Raw genomic sequence first — 17,577 nt, forward strand, 5'->3', positions numbered from 1 at the left:
GGGCAGCGGGTCTGCCCACTGCTCCGCTGGCTGGGTGTGGGGCAGCCCCAGGCTCCTGGGCAGGGGAGGTGGCCGGGAGGCTCTGGCACTGCAGTCCCAAGCAGGCCCACCGGGCCCAGCCGGCAGGACCCGAGCCTGCCGCCCTTGCCACTGAGCTTGTGAGGGAGCTGTAGAGACCGGCCGTCCGCGGACAGGCGTGGCCACTTGCTCTTCTGTCGCTGAGGTGGGGCGGAGGAAGAGGGACAGGCCTGGGCCCCAGCGGCCCCAGCGAGGAGACCTGGAGTGGCCCCACTCCCCACTTTCCGTATCCGAACCCACTTCAGTAGACTCAGAGCGGGCAGCTGTGAGGGAGCCCCCAAGAGCCCCCCAGGGGTCAGAGGCAGGGGAGCTGCCCCCAGAGCTGACCCCCTAGTGGGCGATGTCACAACGGAGCCAGAGCAGGCCCGGGCCCAGGCTGAGCTTGGGGGCCTGGCGGGGCTCCGGTGGCGGCCGGCTGCGCCCGCAGGCCCGCGCGGGAGAGCAGGGGAGGGCGCCTCCTGCGAGCCTCGGTTTCCCTCTGGGACGCCCAGCTGCCTTTCCCGCCAGCAGGCCTGGCCGGCCGCCCCGCTCGCGGGGTGTGGGAGAGCCCACGGTGCGGGGTTCCCAGGCCGGGCTCCTGCCTTCATCCAGCCCCGGCGCTGGCTCTGCTTCCCACTGTCCCGGGAGGAGCAGGCCGGGGACTTCCCCAGGAGGGTGGGGGCGGCGGAAGCGGCCTGGCCCCCGGCTCCCCGGGACTGGCGGGGCTGCTCTCCCCCTAGAGCTGGGGCCGCTCTTCCCTCCCAGCCCACGGTCCCCTCCCCTGGCTGGGCGCCTGCGGTCTGGCCAAGGCCTGTGGCCATCCCAGCCCAGGGTCCGGGAAGTCCCTGGCTCCCGGGCACCTTCACCCCCGCTCCCGGGACCAGCATCTCCTGACACGTGCCCCTGGCCAGCGCTCGCAGGCCCTTCCGTGTGGCCTGTGCCCAGCGGGGACCCCTCGGCGGGAGCCCCTCGGCGGGAGCCCCTCGGCGGAAGCCACACACATCCTGTTCACACACACACGCGGGGGTCCCAGCGGGGCAGCCCCTCCCGCCCCCGCTCCGGGTCTGGCCGCCGCTCCGCTGAGTCACGGCTCTGGGAAGCACCGGGCCAGGCCGGCTGCATGGGGCACCGCAGACTCGCAGCCCCACCTCCTGGCAGGAGACGGCCCCTGTGCCGGGGCTGCGGGCCCCCCAGGCTCTGTGCACTGCCGGACTGGGCACGGCGCCCCCAGTCCCTCTTCTGCCCTCCGAGATGGCCCCGAGCCTGACTCGCTGTCCGGGGGACAGAGGGACATGGTGCCAGGGCAGCCTTGAGTTGGGGGCTCAGCGGCCACTGCCGGGGGGACGGGGTGCTCTGTGCGCAGCCTGCATGGTGCGCGCCTTCCTGTGCGCGTGCAGGTCGCCACGGAGACTTTTGGCCTGGCCTCGGCCACTGGACTTGGGCAGAGAGGCCGCAGTCGAGGGTGCAGGTGGGCAGGCTGTGCGGGTGGCGAGCAGCGCCTCTTGTCCCCGACCGCTGGCACCTCTACACCAGGCCTGACCCTGAATGGCTCTGGGGCGCATGTCTGTCCGCAGCCGGGCGAGGCTACCTCCGCCACCTCGGGCAGGCAGACTACTGCCGGCTGGGCCCCGGCCCTTTCTGGGGGGTGCGGCAGAGCCCTCTGGCAGGGAGGCCTCAGCTGGGGGTGGGGCTCTGCCGCTGGAGGGGCCACATCCGGGGCGCTTGCGCGCACAGCCCTGGCTCCCCTAGCTCCTCTCTTGGGGGTCCAGCCATGGCAGGAGAGTATCAGGGACGTGTGAGGACAAAGCCCAGGAAGTGTCCTGAGCATCACCCTGGGAGGTGGCTCTGGCGGGGCACGTCCTGGCCGGCACCTGCCCCCGGTCACCCCCTTCCCTGTGTCCACAGCCGGCAGCCGTCTGATGGCGAACGCGCCCGCCGCCGCCTTCATGGGCAGCTTCCTCAGCAGCAGCCTGGGCTCCGCAGCCTCCGCGCACCCCAGCGGCCCGGCCCCTGCCCCCACGGAGCAGGCCTACCGTGGCTCCCACCCCACCGCCTCCCAGCTCTGGTTCTCCCACTCCCACGAAGGTAAGGGCCCGGCTTGCTGCTACCAGGGGCCAACCCAGGGCTGGGGAAGGGTCGCACCCGGGCGCTGGTGAGGGGCTGCCCCTGCCCAGGAAGCCCCAGGGAGGTGGTAATTGGTTGGAGGCGGGGGCGGGCCCCCTCGGCAGTGGCCTTGGCCAGATGTGCAGGCAGCTGGGCTGAGCGGGAGAGGGGTGGGGCGCAGGGCTCTGGGGAGCGGGGAAATGTGGAGCGCAGCTGGACGGGCGTGCGGCCTGCATCCTCTGGCAGAGGCTGAGCCCGCCCCCCAGATTCCGGAGGCATGGGCTCCAGATGTGCCAGCCGGCAGGGAGTGGAGGCGTCTGTGGACCCGGTGGCCACCATGGGGCCTGGCCGGGCACGGAGCCCCTCCAGCGCCCACTGCCCTGGGGGTGCTGCCCTGCGCCAGCCATGCCATGGATATGAGTGGCCCTCAGGTGGCATGGCTGGCAGGAGGGGCCCCCACCATCTCTCGGGCCCCGGAGCTCCCCTGGCCATCCCGGGGCTGGGTGCCCCACCGGCTCCCCACAGCCTGTGTCTGCCGGGCTGCCGTCCCTGCGGTGAGCGAAGGGTTAAGCCGGCGGGGCTGGCACGCCGAGAGGTAATTGCAGTTGGCAGCGGGCACAGAGGGCTCCCCGCTCCTGGCACCGGCCCCGCCGCGGCTCAGTGGCTGCTGCCGGCGGCCCTGTGTTTGCAGAGCGCGGACCCACACGCCGCCCGCGCTGGCGTCCAGGCGGGAGATTAGCGCCCCGCGCCGCCGGGGAGCCGGAGAAACCTCTCTTTGTGCGACAAAGAAAAGGGCTGTTTTCCAAACAGGACAGGTGACGAGTGAGGGACGGTTGTTACAGTAATCTGGCCTCGCGCGCCGTGCGGAGCGCACATGTCGGGCGGCCGTGGGGCAAGGGCCCAGGTGGGCAGAGCCGGCCCTCGGCCTGGCGGGGCGTCCGGCCCCCAGCAGGTCTGCAGGCGGGAGGAGGTGGCCAAGTGCGGGGGCTGGCGGGGAGCCTGCAGTTGCACGTGGGGCCCTCTCAACCGAAGGAACGCCTGCCTGCCACAGGTGCTCCGCCCGCCGGCCCCTGCAGCGGCGCCCACTGGGCCGGCGCGGGGCCTGCCCGAGGTGCAGGGCGCCCGGCTCCCCGTCCCGCCCTCGGGGATCTCGCGGCCAGGAGGGCCGTTTGTGGGCAGCACCACCTGGCTGGGCGTGGGAGAAGGCGCCCCCTTCCCACCCTTTGGGGGCTGACGGGGGTGGGGGGGCAGACGGAGACCTCAACGGCCTCCAGCCACCCACTTCCCTCCAAGCCAACGGCTGCTGTGGGGGTGCTCACAGCCTGCGGGCACCTGCGCCCACAGCTCCTGCCGCCGGCGCCCACCCGGCTGGGAGGGGTGTCCTGGGGGGACTTGAGGGGGGTGAGGCGGGGCCCCCGTGATGCATCCTCCCGCACCCCCTGCCCGAGCGCTGGCGCTCACCTGTCTACCTTGCCCTGAGCCGCTGGCCTCCCGGGCTGGACGTGCCCAAAGTCCTCAGGGTCCACGTTTGGCCTCGGCTCTGTGGACAGGCGCAAGTGGATGTGGGACAGCAGAGGCCGGAGCCTGCCCGTCCCCCCCGGGACTGAGCACAGGCACGGGGCGGCCGGTGAGAACACCCGTGCCACCTGCCAGGCCCGCAGCGACCTGGCCGCCACGTGCACCTGCAGGTCCCCGCCTCGGTTGACCATGACATCTCCCCTCTCTGCCTTCAAATGACCGCCCTCTCCGGGATCCCCACCGACGGGGTTCCCCGCCCTCCGCCTCTCCCGGCCGGCCGGCCGCGTGGTACTGCCTGGCGGGTCCCTGGCGGGCGGGCGGGCGGGCGGGGCGGCGAGTGGCGGCGCTGGCTGGCTGGCTGGCGGGCGGCCCTGGCAGTGTGCCCGGCTGCTACTTGACTGGGCGCCAGCTGGCTCCCGCGTGCCGGGGCCTGTTTCTCGGCCGTGTGTGCTCGGGAAGGGGGGCGAGGCGGGCGGGGGCACGCGACTCGGCGGAGAGCCGGGCCGCGGGCACCCGGCCGCCTGGGCGGGCTGCTCGGAGGTCCAGAGCACGCCCTCCCGCTTCCGTCCGCTACCCCAGGTGGGCGGGGGCTGGTGCCCGGTCAGTGCCAGGGTCAGGACAGCGTGGCAATTGTGGGCTCGAGCAGGGAGGGGGCCTGGGAGGCCCCGCCCCAGGCAGGCCCCTCCGCCCTGTGCTGGACCCAGCCCGTCATCTGGGGGGCAGCCGTCGGCACAGGCGCGCAGCTTCCTGCTTCCCTGGTAGGGCAGCAGGGGTGCGGGGCCACCCAGGACATCTGGCTGGGGCAGGGTCTGCCTGTCTGGGCCTCGCCCCCAGGACTCCCATCAGCTGCCGGACGCCCCCTCGGGGACTCAGGGCCAGGGTGGGTGGTGGAACTTCCCAGCAGGCCGAGTCTGTGTCCAGCCACCCTGCCCAGCGGGCGGGCCCCACAGCTGGCTCTGTGTCGGCAGCCGGACCCTCCCCCGCTGCCGGCGGGGACCACCCACGGCTGATGAAAGGCAGCTCTGTTCCTGGGGGCTCCTGGGAGGCCGGCCTGCGGCGTGGCAGCCGGGTCTCGGGGGACACTGGGCGTGGCAGGCGCACGTGCCAGTGGCTGGTTGGGGCCACACCTGCATGGGCCTGTCTCTACCTAGGCTGGACCAGCCTGCTGCCCGCTACCACTCTAGCGCCCCAAGAGCCCAGGCCGCCACCTCTGTGTGCCCTTGGAGGCCCTGGCAGCTCCATCTCCCCAAGCAGAGGGGCCCCCTCCTCCTGAGGGGTCCCGGGCACCCTCAGCTCCCCTCCCACTGCCAACTCCTTTGCCCAGCGGGGAAAGTGGCCTCTCGATCTGCTCCATCGCTGTCCGTGGCTCCCCAACCCCCGACTGAGGGGCCCAGGCACCCCTGCCCCTGCCCCCTGCCCACCCACAGCGCACACCGAGCCTGGGACTGCGCACTGCCAGCCTGGGCAGGCGGCCCGGGCCCCGACACCTCCTCTCCCATGGCCAGGCCCATGCCAGGTGGCCGGGGCCATGTGTGGGGGAGCGTCCGGTCCAGGCCCCTCAGGCCAACTCTGAGTGGATGGGGCAAGACAAGAGCCGAACCCAGAACCCAGGCCCTGAAGGGTGCGCCCAGTGCAGAGAGCCCCGGGTAGGAGCACAGTCTGGCCCCCAGGCCCTCTGGCCACCCAGGGTGGGCCTGGCCAGACGGACTAGGGGTGTCCGGGGAGCGGGCCTGGCACAAGCCATTGGCCAGTCACAGCGCTTGTCAGGGCCTCCTGACCCGCAACGGGTGCCCCGGCAAGACCTGCTCGGGCCTGGGGTCATGGAGGGCATCGCTGGTCCTGGCAGCTGCGGGGGGCCCCGAGGCAGGACCCGGCGGATGGCCCCCAGCGGTCAGCTCAGACAGTGGGGAGAACTTCGGAGCAGTTTGAGCGGGTGCCGCCGACGTGGCACAGTCGTTCATCAGAGAGGCCCAGGGAGTGGGGGCTCTGCCCTGCCCTGCGGGTGGAGGCGCTGGAGCCCCAGAAGAGTCGGCCATGCCGCAGGGTCTGCCTGAGCTCCGTGGGTCGGCAGCCTTGAGGCGGGAACCTGGCCCTCTGGTCGACCGGCCAACCCCAGCGACCTGGCCTGACACCCCACCGGTCCCCAGGCCTCGGGTGCAGCCCGTCTCCCCCGAGAGGGCGGGAAAGGGGGAGGGCTACTCCCCCTGGCTGGGCCGAAGGACCCCATCCCTCTCCCAGCACCCCTCCTCTGTACATGCCAGGGCCCAGCCTCCCGTCTGTCCTTCAGACCCTCCAGGGCTGGCCGCCCAGCGCCCCTCTGGCCCGCGTCCCGGCGGGTGTGTGGCTCCACGCTGGCCCTGTCGTCCCTGGTCCTCGGGACGGGTCTGCCCTCTGGCTGCTCGGCAGGGGGCGCGGCCAGGGTGTGTCGGGCCAGCCTGCTGCTTGTGCCCACCCGGGCCCTCACGACGACCCCCGGCCAGCCCGGCCACCGCTCCTGGGGTGGCCGCGCTGATTCACGGGCCTTTGGGGGTTTTCTTCTTCGCTTCCCACAGCCTGGCCCCCGGAAAGGGAAAGGCCCCTTCTGTGCCACACTGGGCATCCTCATCTCCCCATCTCTCTGCCCCCGGGACCCCCAGCCTCACCCTTGGCTGCCCGCCCTGGCCCCGTGGCCGTGCCCCTCCTGCCGTGTCTCCGCCCCCGGCCCCTCGTCCCCTCCCCTGCCCTGACTCCCCGCCGGGGTTTCCAAGGGCAGCCTGGAGGGGACGAGCCCCAGGAGAGTTCTGCCCCCGCTCCCCGGCCTGGCCCACGGCAGCTCAGTTTCAGAAGCGAGGGCTTGGCCCCGAGGGTGCCGGCAGGAAGGAGCTCTGCTCCCCCAGAGGGCGGTGGGCGGGAGGCCCGACCGAGAGGTCACAGGGGTCCGTGCCTGGGAAAGGCGTCTGGGAAGGAGGAATTTACAGACTTCTGTTTACCAAAACGAGGCCCCGTAAAACATTTAACAGCAGCCAATTAAAGGGGGACAGCTGTGGGGGCTTAGCCACCCCCATACGACATCCACAGGCTCTGCCCCCGCCCGGCCGCTCTTGGCTCTTGTCAAGTCTCCCAGGAGCTGTGATTAATCTAGGACACATCTGCTCCAGATGTGTCCCTGCACACAAAGCAGGCGGCCAGCCAGGCTTCCCCCTCAGCAGGAGGGGCACCACCAGGCACCGGGCGCGAGCGTGGCCGGCTGGTGGCACCAGGCCTGTGGTGCACGCGCCAGTCCCCCCCCAAGGGGCTGGGGAGGGTTTGTGGGGTCTGCACAGCACCACTGGCTCCGGCCTGCTGGGCCAGAGGACGTCAAAATGCACGCTTAGGGGCTGGATGGTTGCTAGCTGCGGCCTGAGGCCTGCAGGATTGGGGTGCTGGGACACCGCTGGGGCCTGTTCTGAGGATCCCGGCTCACTCTCTTTCACACTCTGCAGCTCCTTGTCCGTCACCCGAGCTAGGCCTCCCGCCCGCCTGCCCGGGGTCCGCAGAGGCTCCCCGAGTGTCCGGGCCGTGCCGGCCACCGCGCTGTCTACACAGCCTCGGCCCGGGCCAGTCCGTGCGCCCCAGCTGGCCCTCCCAGAGGCCCAGCAAAAGGGGAGCCATGACAGCCCCGCCACTGAAGGGCGCCGGGAGCGGCGTGGAGGAGGAGCTGTGGCCGCAGGATGGGCCGGGCCGCCGGGTGCTGGCCCACGGTGCTCCCAGCCCCTCTACAGGCATCGCAGATAGGCACAGCCTGGAAGTGTGGGGCTCCAGCTCCCTGGTCCCTCCAGGGCCCCACAACGCAGAGGCTGCTCCCAGAGGCCAGGAGCCCTCAGAACGGACCAGAGGAGCCCCATGGGGGGTGTTGTCCACGGGGAAGCGTTCAGGGATTTCAGGGTCAGAGCGCGTCCTGCCACCCCAGCCCCAGGGGACTCAGGCCCAGGGGCCTTTTCCTCTGCGGGTGGAGGGCAGCCTCGCAGAGAGTCCCTCAAGGGGCCTGCCCCGTGCCTCCCCCTTTGCCCCCATAGCTGCCCACACCTCTGTCCAGGCTTCATCTATTCACTGTGACGAATGCGGGGTCAGCCGGTCACCTCCAACCCCATGTGAATGCTCGCCCTGACTAGGACAGACTTCACCTCGGCCCAGTCCCATCTCGGGGCACCCCCTCCCCATTTCACAAACACCATCCAGGGAAAGGCTGAAGCCCTGCCCTGGGGTGGGGGCCTGGGAGGGAAGGACACCCGGGCCCATGTCAGGGAGCAGGCGGGGGCGGGAGGGCTGGGGAGGCACCTGTGGTCTGAGCCCTGGCCTGGCCCCCATCCCTGCTGGACCCGCCGGGGCAGGGCCAGCCATGGGAGCACTGGGTGCCGTGCCAGGACAGGCCTCTGGGCCTGTGGTCACTTTTGTCTAATTCTCATTCCTCTGGGGACAGGGGAGTGCCCAGGTGCCCGGCTCCCCCAGGCTCCCCCGGCTCCCCCAGTGGATGGGCAGCTCCAGGGCGTGGCTGGTTCTCCGTGGTGGCGGATCCCCTGAGGCCTGGGGCTGCCTTAGAGGGACACAGGGGTCTGCCCGCATGACTGACGCCCCCGGGGTCTTGGGCTCGGGACCAATGCAGGCCTTCCTGGGGGCGGAGCTGCCGCCTCGGGGAGCAGATCTCCCAAGGCAGGAGCGGTCTGCCCCGGCGAGGTGGAAGCCCATGCCAGCCCTGGCTGCCCAGCAGGAGGCCAGCGCCCTCGGCCGCCCCCCAGGCACCTCGGTGGCCCTTTGCTGCTGTGCCACTGCTGCGAGCTGGCGGGAGAGGCATCGAGGCGCCCTCTTGCCTGCAGCCTCCTCCCAGCTGTCAGCACGGCCGCCGCAGGGGGAGGCACCAGCGTGTTGTCAGCGCGGCCGGCAGGCCTGGCTCTGTGGGGCGCTGGGGGCCACCCCAGGCTCTGTGCCTCCGGGGTTTCGGCGCAGGCGTGGGCCAGGGCTGGGGCTGTCTCTGCAGCTGGCCTTCTTGTTTCTCTAGCTCCAGGGTACCCCAGATTTTCAGGGAGCCTGGCATCCACCTTCCTACCCATGAGCCACCTGGATCACCATAGAAACAGCAACGTTCTCTACGGGCAGCATCGTTTCTATGGAACCCAGAAAGGCAAGTGCTGAGTGGGGCTGCAGGGACTGAGGTGCAGGGCAACCCAGGGCAGGGTGGCGGGGGCTGGGCGCTCCTGGGTCTCCAGGTCTCGGGCCACTTGGGGGTGGGAGAGCTGCAGGAGAGGGGGGCTGAGGAGTTGAACTCGTGCTCAGGACACAGCCTGGCAGCCCTGGCCTCTAGGGCTCAGGTGACAGCAGCTGGGAGGGCCCTGCCCACCACCCCAGCAGTTCGGGGTCCCCAGGAGGAGGCTGGGCGGGTGCAGCCACTGCAGGAGGCGCCTCCAGGGGCACTCCCTGGAGAGGGGCTGGGGTCTCCCAGGGTTCCCAGGAGGACACGTGGTGGGGCCAGCAGTGGTCAGGCGCAGCTCCAGGAGCTGGGGAGGGGGAGTGGGGGGGGTGGGCTGCCCTGAGCTGGGTGCAGAGGGGGTGGAGACAGAGACCCAGCAGGGCCTCAGGAGGAAGTGGTTAAGCCTGGGAGGGCCCAGCAGGGGTCTCAGGGAAGGAAACGGACCCTATTAAGGCAGTTTTGGGGCCCTGCCCTGCCATCCCCCCAGCACCTCCAGCAGATCTGGGCCTACATCTGCCCTGGCAGAGCCCATGGGCTGCGGAGGGGCCGCCCAGGGAGGCTGCCCGCTGGGACTGTGCAGATCCCGTCCCTCCAGGGGACAGACTCGAGTCCCTAGAAACCTGGTCGGCCGGGGTGGGGCCGGCACACTGTCCAGGGGAGCCCCAGCTGCGGGCCGTCTCCTGGCCCCCATGTCCACCCCGGGGTGCAGCAGGGCCCGTGGCCTCGGCTTTTCACGCGTCCCAGACACTTTGGTTTTGGAAATGGAGCCAATTAATTAGGGTTCTCCCAGGCTACTCCCTGCCCCTTGTTTTAATTAGCAGGAAATTGGCGGGAATCACACAGCCGAGGACAGCATTACGAGTCCCAAATGTTTCCCTGTCCCCCAGCCTGCTCTCCCGGCTCCAGGCCTTCCACCCTGCTTGTCCAGCCTCAGCTGGACCCCGCTGGTCCCCAGCTGGTAACCTGGCCCTGACCCAGGGAGCAGGGGTATCCCGGGTGGCTGGCACCACGTGCTGAGCAGAGTCCAGTGCAGGGTGGGTCCAGGGCTACAGGGGTCGGAAGCCAAGAGCGAGAGGAGGGGGCTGGCCAGTCGGGCCGCATCCTCTCCTCCATCTTTCAAGGGCTACCCAAGCCCCCCAACCTGGCCTGAGACGCCCAGTTCAGGTGTGGGGAGGGAGGAGTTGGGGGTTTCAGACTCAGCCCACTCCCAGACGTGCAACTCCACTTCCTCAGGGGGTCTTAGCTCATGGGAGCCAGCCGGCGCTGGCTGCTGCACGTCACCCTGACACAGGGTGGGCAGTGGCGGCACAACACACCCGCTGGCCTCTCAGGCACCCGCTGGGGCCGGGTCCTTCCACTTTAAGGTTCTGATGGCGGTTCCTAGACACCCGGGGAGCGGGGCAGTGCTGGCGACCCAGGACCTTGCCACCCCGAGGACACGCCCCGCCCCCCCCCACCGCCCCCGGGCCCTGGACAGAGCTCGGAGTGGGCAGGCATGTCTGCCAAGCACACATGCTTTGCCAGGCGGGCCTGGGGTTAGCCCGGGGGTGCGGGCCTGGGGCTCCGGCTGGCGGGCGTCTGAGCCTCCGGTGCCGGCTCCCCGCCGACCTTCACTGCTTGGGCCCACAGATAACTTCTACCTGCGCAACCTGCCCCCCCAGCCCGCACTGCTGCCCACCAACCACGGCTTCCCTGGCGTGGCCCGCGCCGCCCCCGGCCCCTCCATCAGCTCCTGCGGCCGCGAGCGGGGCGAGGCCAGCCCCTTGCCTAAGGGTGCCAAGGAGCTGGACCGCTTCCTCATGGGCAAAGACCTGGGCAAGGACAAGGCCGGCAAGGTGGCCGAGGGCAAGGAGCGGCCGGCGGCGGACGAGGACGGCGGCAAGGAGCGGCACCGAGTGGTGCTGGCCGAGCCGGCTGGCGGGCTCTGCAAGGAGAGCGGGGTGTCCCGGGGCGCCTGTGAGGGCCGCCCCAAGCTCCTGGCCCCCTGCCTCCTCAGCACCAAGGCGCTCAACGGCGAGCTGGGCAAGGCCGCGCCGGCCAGCTGCACGGGGGGGATGCTGGGGCGGCCTGGGGCGGGCGTGGCGGCCGCTGCGCGCTGCACCAAGGAGGTGGTGGGCCCCCCGGAGTCCGGGCCGGCCTTCAGCGAGTGCCTGGAGCGGCGGCAGATGCTGCACCACGCCGTGTCCTACACGGTGCCGTCCGGCCTGCCTGCGGGGCCCCCGCCGTCCCTCAGCACACCCGCCACCTCCTTCCCCTGCCTGCAGCTGCATGGGGGCCCAGACGGGCTATGCCCGCTGCAGGACAAAGCCCCCCGGGACCTGAAGGCCAGCGGGCCCACCTTCGTGCCTTCCGTGGGACACCTGACCGAAAAAAGCCGCCCCTTCACAGCGGCCGAGGCCTGCGCTGTGGCAGGCGAGGCCAAGGAGCTGCACCTGGATGGCACCACGGCCTCTGAGCACGCCGCGCCCTACTGCGCCCCCTATGCCCGCCTGAAGGCTGAGGCCAAGGGTGAGCGCCGGCCAGGGGGCTTCGAAGTGGCCCTTAACCCCCGGCTCAAGGGCCTGGAGTACCTCCACAGCGCCGGCCCCGAGGCCCCCTTCCCTGGGCTGTCCAAGGGCGGGCTGGACAAGGGCGGCTACTTCGAGTTGCCCGCCCCCTCCCAGGACTGTGCTCGGCCGAGTCACCAGGACCCGCTGGGCGGGAAGGTCCCCCAGACTTGCTGCACTTTAGACAAGGCTGCCAGCAAGGAGGCAGCCCCGTGTCCCCCAGCGGCCCAGAAGGTGGCCCGGATCCGGCACCAGCAGCACGTGGTGGCCCCTGAGGGGGAGCAGGGGGGCGGTGGGGCAGAGGCCACACGCAAGGCCCTGGAGCTGGCGTCTCTGGGCTATGGCGGGCCTCCCCTGCCGCCATGGGGTGTCCAGTCGGGCCAGGGCGCCCCTGCAGCCATCGGCGAGGAGCGCAAGGGTGGGCCCTACCTTGACCCTTTCGGGGGCAGCCTGCAGCAGGCGGCCTTGCTGCCCCAGGAGCTGCCCGCACCGCCTGACGAGGTCTCGGCCATGAAGAGCCTGCTGCAGTACAGCAACCAAGCGCTGGTCGGCGGGCGCGAAGCGCCCCTTGTGGGCCTGGGTGGCCTCAGGGCCAGCTGTGCCCAGCAGCAGGTGAAGTTCCCAGCCACCAAGGGCCCGGCCTCCGGGGAGGTGGTGCGGCCCGATTGCGCCCGCAGCCGCGAGCACGACACCCTGCCCGGCGATGGTGAGGTGCGGCAGCCGCCTGTGGGCATCGCCGTGGCCTTGGCCCGGCAGAAGGACACCACGAGCCGGCCCGACGCAGCCTATGGCACCCACAGCGGGCGGCCAGGCCGGGCAGCCCCTGCCTTCAAAGGTAGGGGAGGGGCCCACCAAGCTGCCCCTGGCCCCGAGCGTCCCTCCCAGCGCGGCCCCGGTATTCCCACACCGGCCGGTCAGGCGGGACCCCACTGGGGACAGCGACAGCTTTGGCCACGGCCCCCGCCTCAGCCTGTCCTTCCCTCTGACCCGAGCAGCTGGTGCTGCGCCCCGAGCCCCCCACGCGCTGGACCTCGAGCCGGAAGAGGACCGGACGCGCCTGTGTGAGGACCGCCTGGGGCTGGCCGGCCGCGAGCTGCTGCTACAGTAAGGGGGGGTGCAGTCTGGGGCACCCCCAGCCCACGGCTGGTGCCTAGGAGCGGTGTAGGGCCCGTGTTCTCTTGCGCTCCTGCCTGTGCTAGGGCTCTGCCGACTCCCTTGGGTGTCAGGGTCTCTGCGGGAGGTGGCCGTGAGCCAACGCCTCCTACTGGGGGGGGTAAGGGTGGGGGGCTGTGCTGAGCCCCACCCCGTGACCTGCAGGGACAACAAGGACCTCGTGGAATTCGCCCGGATCCACCCGTCAGGCAGCTGCCCTGGAGACCTGGCCCCCCACCTCATGATTGCCGGCAGCTCCTCCCTGCAGAGCGGCCAGCTGGGTGGGGAGCCGGCCCCCCACCCGCACCCTCCCCACCCACCCTGGCTGCCCCGCACCCGCAGCCCCTCCCTGTGGATGGGGGGACACTCCTACGGTCAGTGCTGCCAGGGCAGCGGGGTGGCAGGTGGCCGCGGGCACGGCGGGCCTGCCCTCACTGTGCCTTGTCCCCAGGCCTCGGGCACCCGGCCCTGCATCAGAACCTGCCTCCCGGCTTCCCCACCTCTGTGCCGAGCTCCATGCCCCCCGTCTTCCCCCTGTCCCAGGACACCCCCACGCAGCTCGTCATCCTGCCCTCGGAGCCCACGGCCCACGCCGCCCCCCACGCACTGGGTAGGGGCCTCCCGGGCTGGGCTGTGGGCACCGGGGATGCCCGTGGGTCTGAGGAGCAGTGCAGGGTGGGGCTGTGGAGGGCCCCCAGCCAAGGCCTGGAGGGGCAGGGAGGGGGCAGGGTGGGGAGGCCCCGGGGGCTGGGCTGACATCTCCTTGCCCCTGCCCGCAGCCGACGTCATGGACCAGGCCTCTCTGTGGCCCCCGATGTATGGGGCCCGGGGCCCCGCCCCCCACATGCAGCACCCGGGCCAGCTTCCCGTGTACGCGCGACCCCAGTTTCTGCGGCAGCCCGAGCTGTATGCCCTGCAGCAGCCGCAGCCACAGCCACAGCCACAGCGGCCAGCCCAGGCCCTGGAGCCGCAGCGGGCCGCCCCCTTCCAGGTACCCGCCCGCCCACCCCCCCACACACACACCTGTGGTGCCCTGAGAGGGCAGAGACACTGAGCCCGGCCCCACCCACAGCGGAAGCCCGAGGACCACCACCAGGAGCCGGAGGAGGCCACCCAGGAGAAAGCCCTGAAGTCCACTCACAAACCAGTTGCCTTACCCGCCTCGGCCAAGGGCGCCCCCTCGCCCGACATCACGGGCCCTACCAAGCTGTCGCCCTGCTGCCACTCGCCCCCCCGGAAGCCCCCCGCCAGCTGCCCCACACCGCCGCCCCACCCCGGCGCCTCCTGTACTTTCTCCGTCTGCCCTGCTGCCGGCTCCGGGCCTGGCCCCAGGGTGCCCAGCGCCAAGGAGAAGGGTGGGGAGGGCCGGCGGCCCAGCGCCAACCTCAGCTCCTTGGAACCAGGTGAGAGCACCTTCCCTGCGTCCCAGCGCCCGTGGGCGCCCTCTCCCCGCCTCTGCCTGCCTTTCCATGCCCCTCAGAGTGACCCAAGGGGAGGCACCCGGGGTCCCCAGTAGCTCCTTCCCAGCGCTGGAGCCCCGACCAGGCCATCCCCGCAAGGGGGAGGCAGCTGGCAGGCGCAGGGACGGGCGAGGCAGCAGGCCGGTCGCCGAGCCGGAGCCACCACCTGCTCCCCTGAGGCAAGAAGAGGTGCCTGGGGTCCCGTCCCGCCCTGGCACCCGCCCGCGCTGTCCGGTTCTCCCGGGGAGGCGGGTTCACACGGTGTTTGCGCCGGCAGCGAGGGGCGCGCGGAGACCCGCCCCAGCTCCACACGAAGGAGGCCGGCGGCAGGAGCTGCGGGGGTTTTTTTGGTTTTTCTAATTTTTTTTATTGCAGTTAATGGGGCGTGATGCCTCCGCAGGCTGCCGCTCGCTCTGGTTCAGGGGAAACCTTGGCTCGAGTGTCTTGTTTTCAACCCCCTTTTCTGGTTAGCCAGACCACATGGTGCTGGAGGTGGCCCCCAGGACCCCCAACGTTGCAGCGGGACGGGAGGGGGGCTCGGGGCCCTCCCGGCCGTGGGTCCCGTGGGTCCCGGCAGGTGCCGGCTCCCTGACGCGGCTGCTCCTCTGCAGACCTGCCTCCCGGGTACTCGTGCTCTGCCACCAGCTCGGGCTTCTCCCTGGCCGCCGCTTCTGACCTCTCGGACCCTGAAACTATGCAAACCGCCACCCCCAGGGCCCAGCCCGAGCTGGGAAGGACGTTCCCATCCGGGGAGCCACCACCCTGCAGCCCCAAGAGTCTGGAGCCACCCAGGCTACCCTCGGGGGCCAGGGAGGCCACCCAGGACCTCACCGCCACCCCCCACCCTGCCGAGCGGGGACCCCCAGGGAAGGCAGTGGACCTCAGCCTGCTGGAGGGGCTGCGAGAACTGCAGTGTGGGACCCTCCTCAAGGGGGAGGACCCTGAGGCCACTGGCCGGACTAACTCTACTCAGGGAGGGGCCCGGGAGGAAAGGACCACGGCGGGAGACGGGGAGCCGGGGCCCTTGCACGGGGCCAGCCTCCAGGCCCCGGAGCAGCCAGAGGGGGGCCTGGGCGCTGAGGAGGCCGAGCGGGTAGAGCGCCAGGCTCCCGAGGAGGCCGAGCCTGAGCCGGAGGATGAGCGCCGGGACGAGGGGCTGGAGGAGGGGGCCCGGAGGGCCGCTCCCCACAGCGGCTGCCTGCCCAGGGCCCTACCAGGCCTGGACGCTCTGGTGGCAGCCACCGTCAACCTGGGGGACCTGCCTGGAGTCGACTCACGGGACCTGCAGCCCCCCGCCGTCCCGGGGCTGCCCAGCACCGCCCCCCTGCCCCGTTGCTCAGGGACCCCTGGAATCGCCCTGCTCAGCGAGCTGGCCGACCTCGAGCCCCAGCAGCAGAGGAGCCCACCCGCCCTGCAAGGTGAGCCCCACCCTCGGCGCCAGGCCAGGCCCAGGGAGGCACTGCGCCCCAGGCAGTTGAGGACACCCCAGCGGGCCAGCCCGCCGTCACTGAGGATGCTGGGCCAGGAGAGGGGCTGCTCTCTGTGGGCTTCCGGCCCCCTCCCAGGCATGGAGGCCGTGGCCCAGGACGGCCCCACAACCCACAGCCTCCCGGGGCTCCAGGCCCCAGGGTGCAGGGGCAGGGCCCAGGGACGCAACCTGGCCCATCGCCAGCCCCCCACCGGGCTCTGGGGTCGGGCCCCCAGTCACCCCGGCCCAGCCCAACATCAAGGGACCCCAGGAAGCCACTCCCCAGCAGCCGGTGCAGGCCTTGCTGTCTGCGGGGCCTGCCCAGGTGAGCGCTGCTTCGGGAGGGGCCTCCCAGGAGGCCTCTGTGCCCCTGGTGCCCACCACCGCCAGCGGGGCGTGGGGCTCGCCAGGGCACAGCCACTGGGCTGCACGCGGAGGCTGCGGACGGGCTGCTCTGCATGAGCTGGAGACCATGCGGGCGGTGTGGCCGCTGGCCAGGCAGGGCGGGGGCGCGTCGCCTGCAATCACCTGCCCCAGGACGTGGCCTCGTGGAGGAGGGGGCGCTGGGGCAAGGGGAGCGATCCAAGGGGCCCTCCTCCCCGCGTCTCCCCAGTCAGGGCAGCGCGATTGGTGAAAGGTGGATGGAGGAATGGGGGGGCACGAGTCCCCAGGTGCAGCACCTCCGTGGGCAGCCAGGGCAGCCAGAGCCCCTCCAGCAGGCCTCAGCCGCGGGGCCCGGCTTGCCCGCACCGGGCTCACGTCCAGGGAGCGTGGGGGCGGGGACTCGGCCCCCCGGCGGTGGGTGCCAGGCAGAGGCCTGCTCCCGGAAACGCCTGGAGCTCCGCTCCGCCCCTGGCGCGGTGGGGGGGGGGGGGAGATGTGCCCCTGGGCTCCGTCCACCCTGGGATTTGGGGAAACGCAGGCCTTCCCGGGGCACAGACGCCTCTTTGTTCCAAGATGAGCCTGAACCTAGTGCCGCCCCGCCCAGACCCCCCGTATCCAGCCGACCTCCAGCCCTGGCCTTTCCCTGCCTGTCAGCCCCCACTGGCCCGGCGGGGCTGGGGGCAGCGAGACGCCACCACGGCCTCGGCAGCAGCCCCTGCCTTCCAAGGACAGGAACCAGAGATCCTGAGACAGGGGTACCCCATGGCCCCCGCCCACATCGCCCGCACCACTGCCCCAGACCAGCGAGGCTGCGTCTCAGCAGGCTGAGCCTGGGGAATGTGCGGGGGGCTCTGAGTGGTCCTGGGGCTCCAAGGAGTAGCCCCTGCAGCGCGGGCCTTGGTGGGCGATGGCAGCTGGGCCCGGCACTTGCCTCCCGAGGTCTGTGCTTAGGTGTCTGGCCCCAAGGGGGGCCCCCCAGACCCCTTCCCATTTGCAGCTGACGCGTGTTTGTGGGGAGGGGAGGGGCTCTCCCGCCTGAACCCACACCCATGTGACGGGGCCTGGCTCTCCCGGCCTCTCTGCCAGCCGCCTCAGCGCCAGGCTTCCCCATGGGCACTCCTACCTGCCCGGCTATTCTCCCGGGACAGAACGGCGGCCAGGAGTGGGGTGCTAGGTGCTCTCATTGCTGTCAGTGGAGGCACAGGACCCCACCCCGGCTCGGGGCTCCCCGCCCCAGTGTGTCCCGGTGGGAGCAGCCTGCCCTTGCATTGCAGCCTGTCCCCGCCACATTCTCTCCCCCCGAGGCTGCACTGGGAATCCCCAGGCCCCTCCAGGCCTCCCCCCCAGACATGTCCACAACCTCAGTAGACCCCGCACAGGGTGTCCTTCCACACCCCACTGGGGCTGTGACCCCAAGCGGCACCCCGAAGGGCCAACCCTGGGTGGGGTGGAACACAACTCAGGATCTCGCGCCTCCCCGCACCCTTCCGTCCCTGCCTGACCTGGACCAGAGGACGCCAGAACGTTCCCTGCCTGAATGCAGGGTGGGTAGGGGCCAGGAATGCCCTCTGGGGCCTGAGAGGGAGCCCCCAGGCCTCCGTGTGAGAGTGGAGGAAGGAGGTGCCCCTCAGAGAAGGGTGAACCTGGAGTGAAGTCTGCACGGGTCCAAGCAGCCTGTTTCCCAGA

At 71.4% G+C, this 17,577-nt stretch overlaps 1 protein-coding gene across 1 annotated transcript in view; it reads left to right on the plus strand.

The window, feature by feature from the left end:
• BAHCC1 (BAH domain and coiled-coil containing 1) overlaps nt 1-17,577 on the plus strand; it is a gene marked incomplete at both ends in the record, with an annotated part of 38,436 nt that overhangs the window by 11,207 nt on the left and 9,652 nt on the right. The window contains 9 exons of the mRNA XM_084238309.1: nt 1,963-2,142; nt 8,693-8,815; nt 10,511-12,262; nt 12,423-12,531; nt 12,745-12,953; nt 13,031-13,189; nt 13,359-13,570; nt 13,652-13,982; nt 14,651-15,457. Coding sequence (XP_084094435.1) covers nt 1,963-2,142; nt 8,693-8,815; nt 10,511-12,262; nt 12,423-12,531; nt 12,745-12,953; nt 13,031-13,189; nt 13,359-13,570; nt 13,652-13,982; nt 14,651-15,457 — 3,882 coding nt within the window. The remainder of the gene's footprint in view (nt 1-1,962; nt 2,143-8,692; nt 8,816-10,510; nt 12,263-12,422; nt 12,532-12,744; nt 12,954-13,030; nt 13,190-13,358; nt 13,571-13,651; nt 13,983-14,650; nt 15,458-17,577) is intronic.

Source organism: Talpa europaea, assembly GCF_964194135.1.
Source record: "Talpa europaea genome assembly, chromosome: 7".
NCBI lineage: Eukaryota > Metazoa > Chordata > Mammalia > Eulipotyphla > Talpidae > Talpa > Talpa europaea.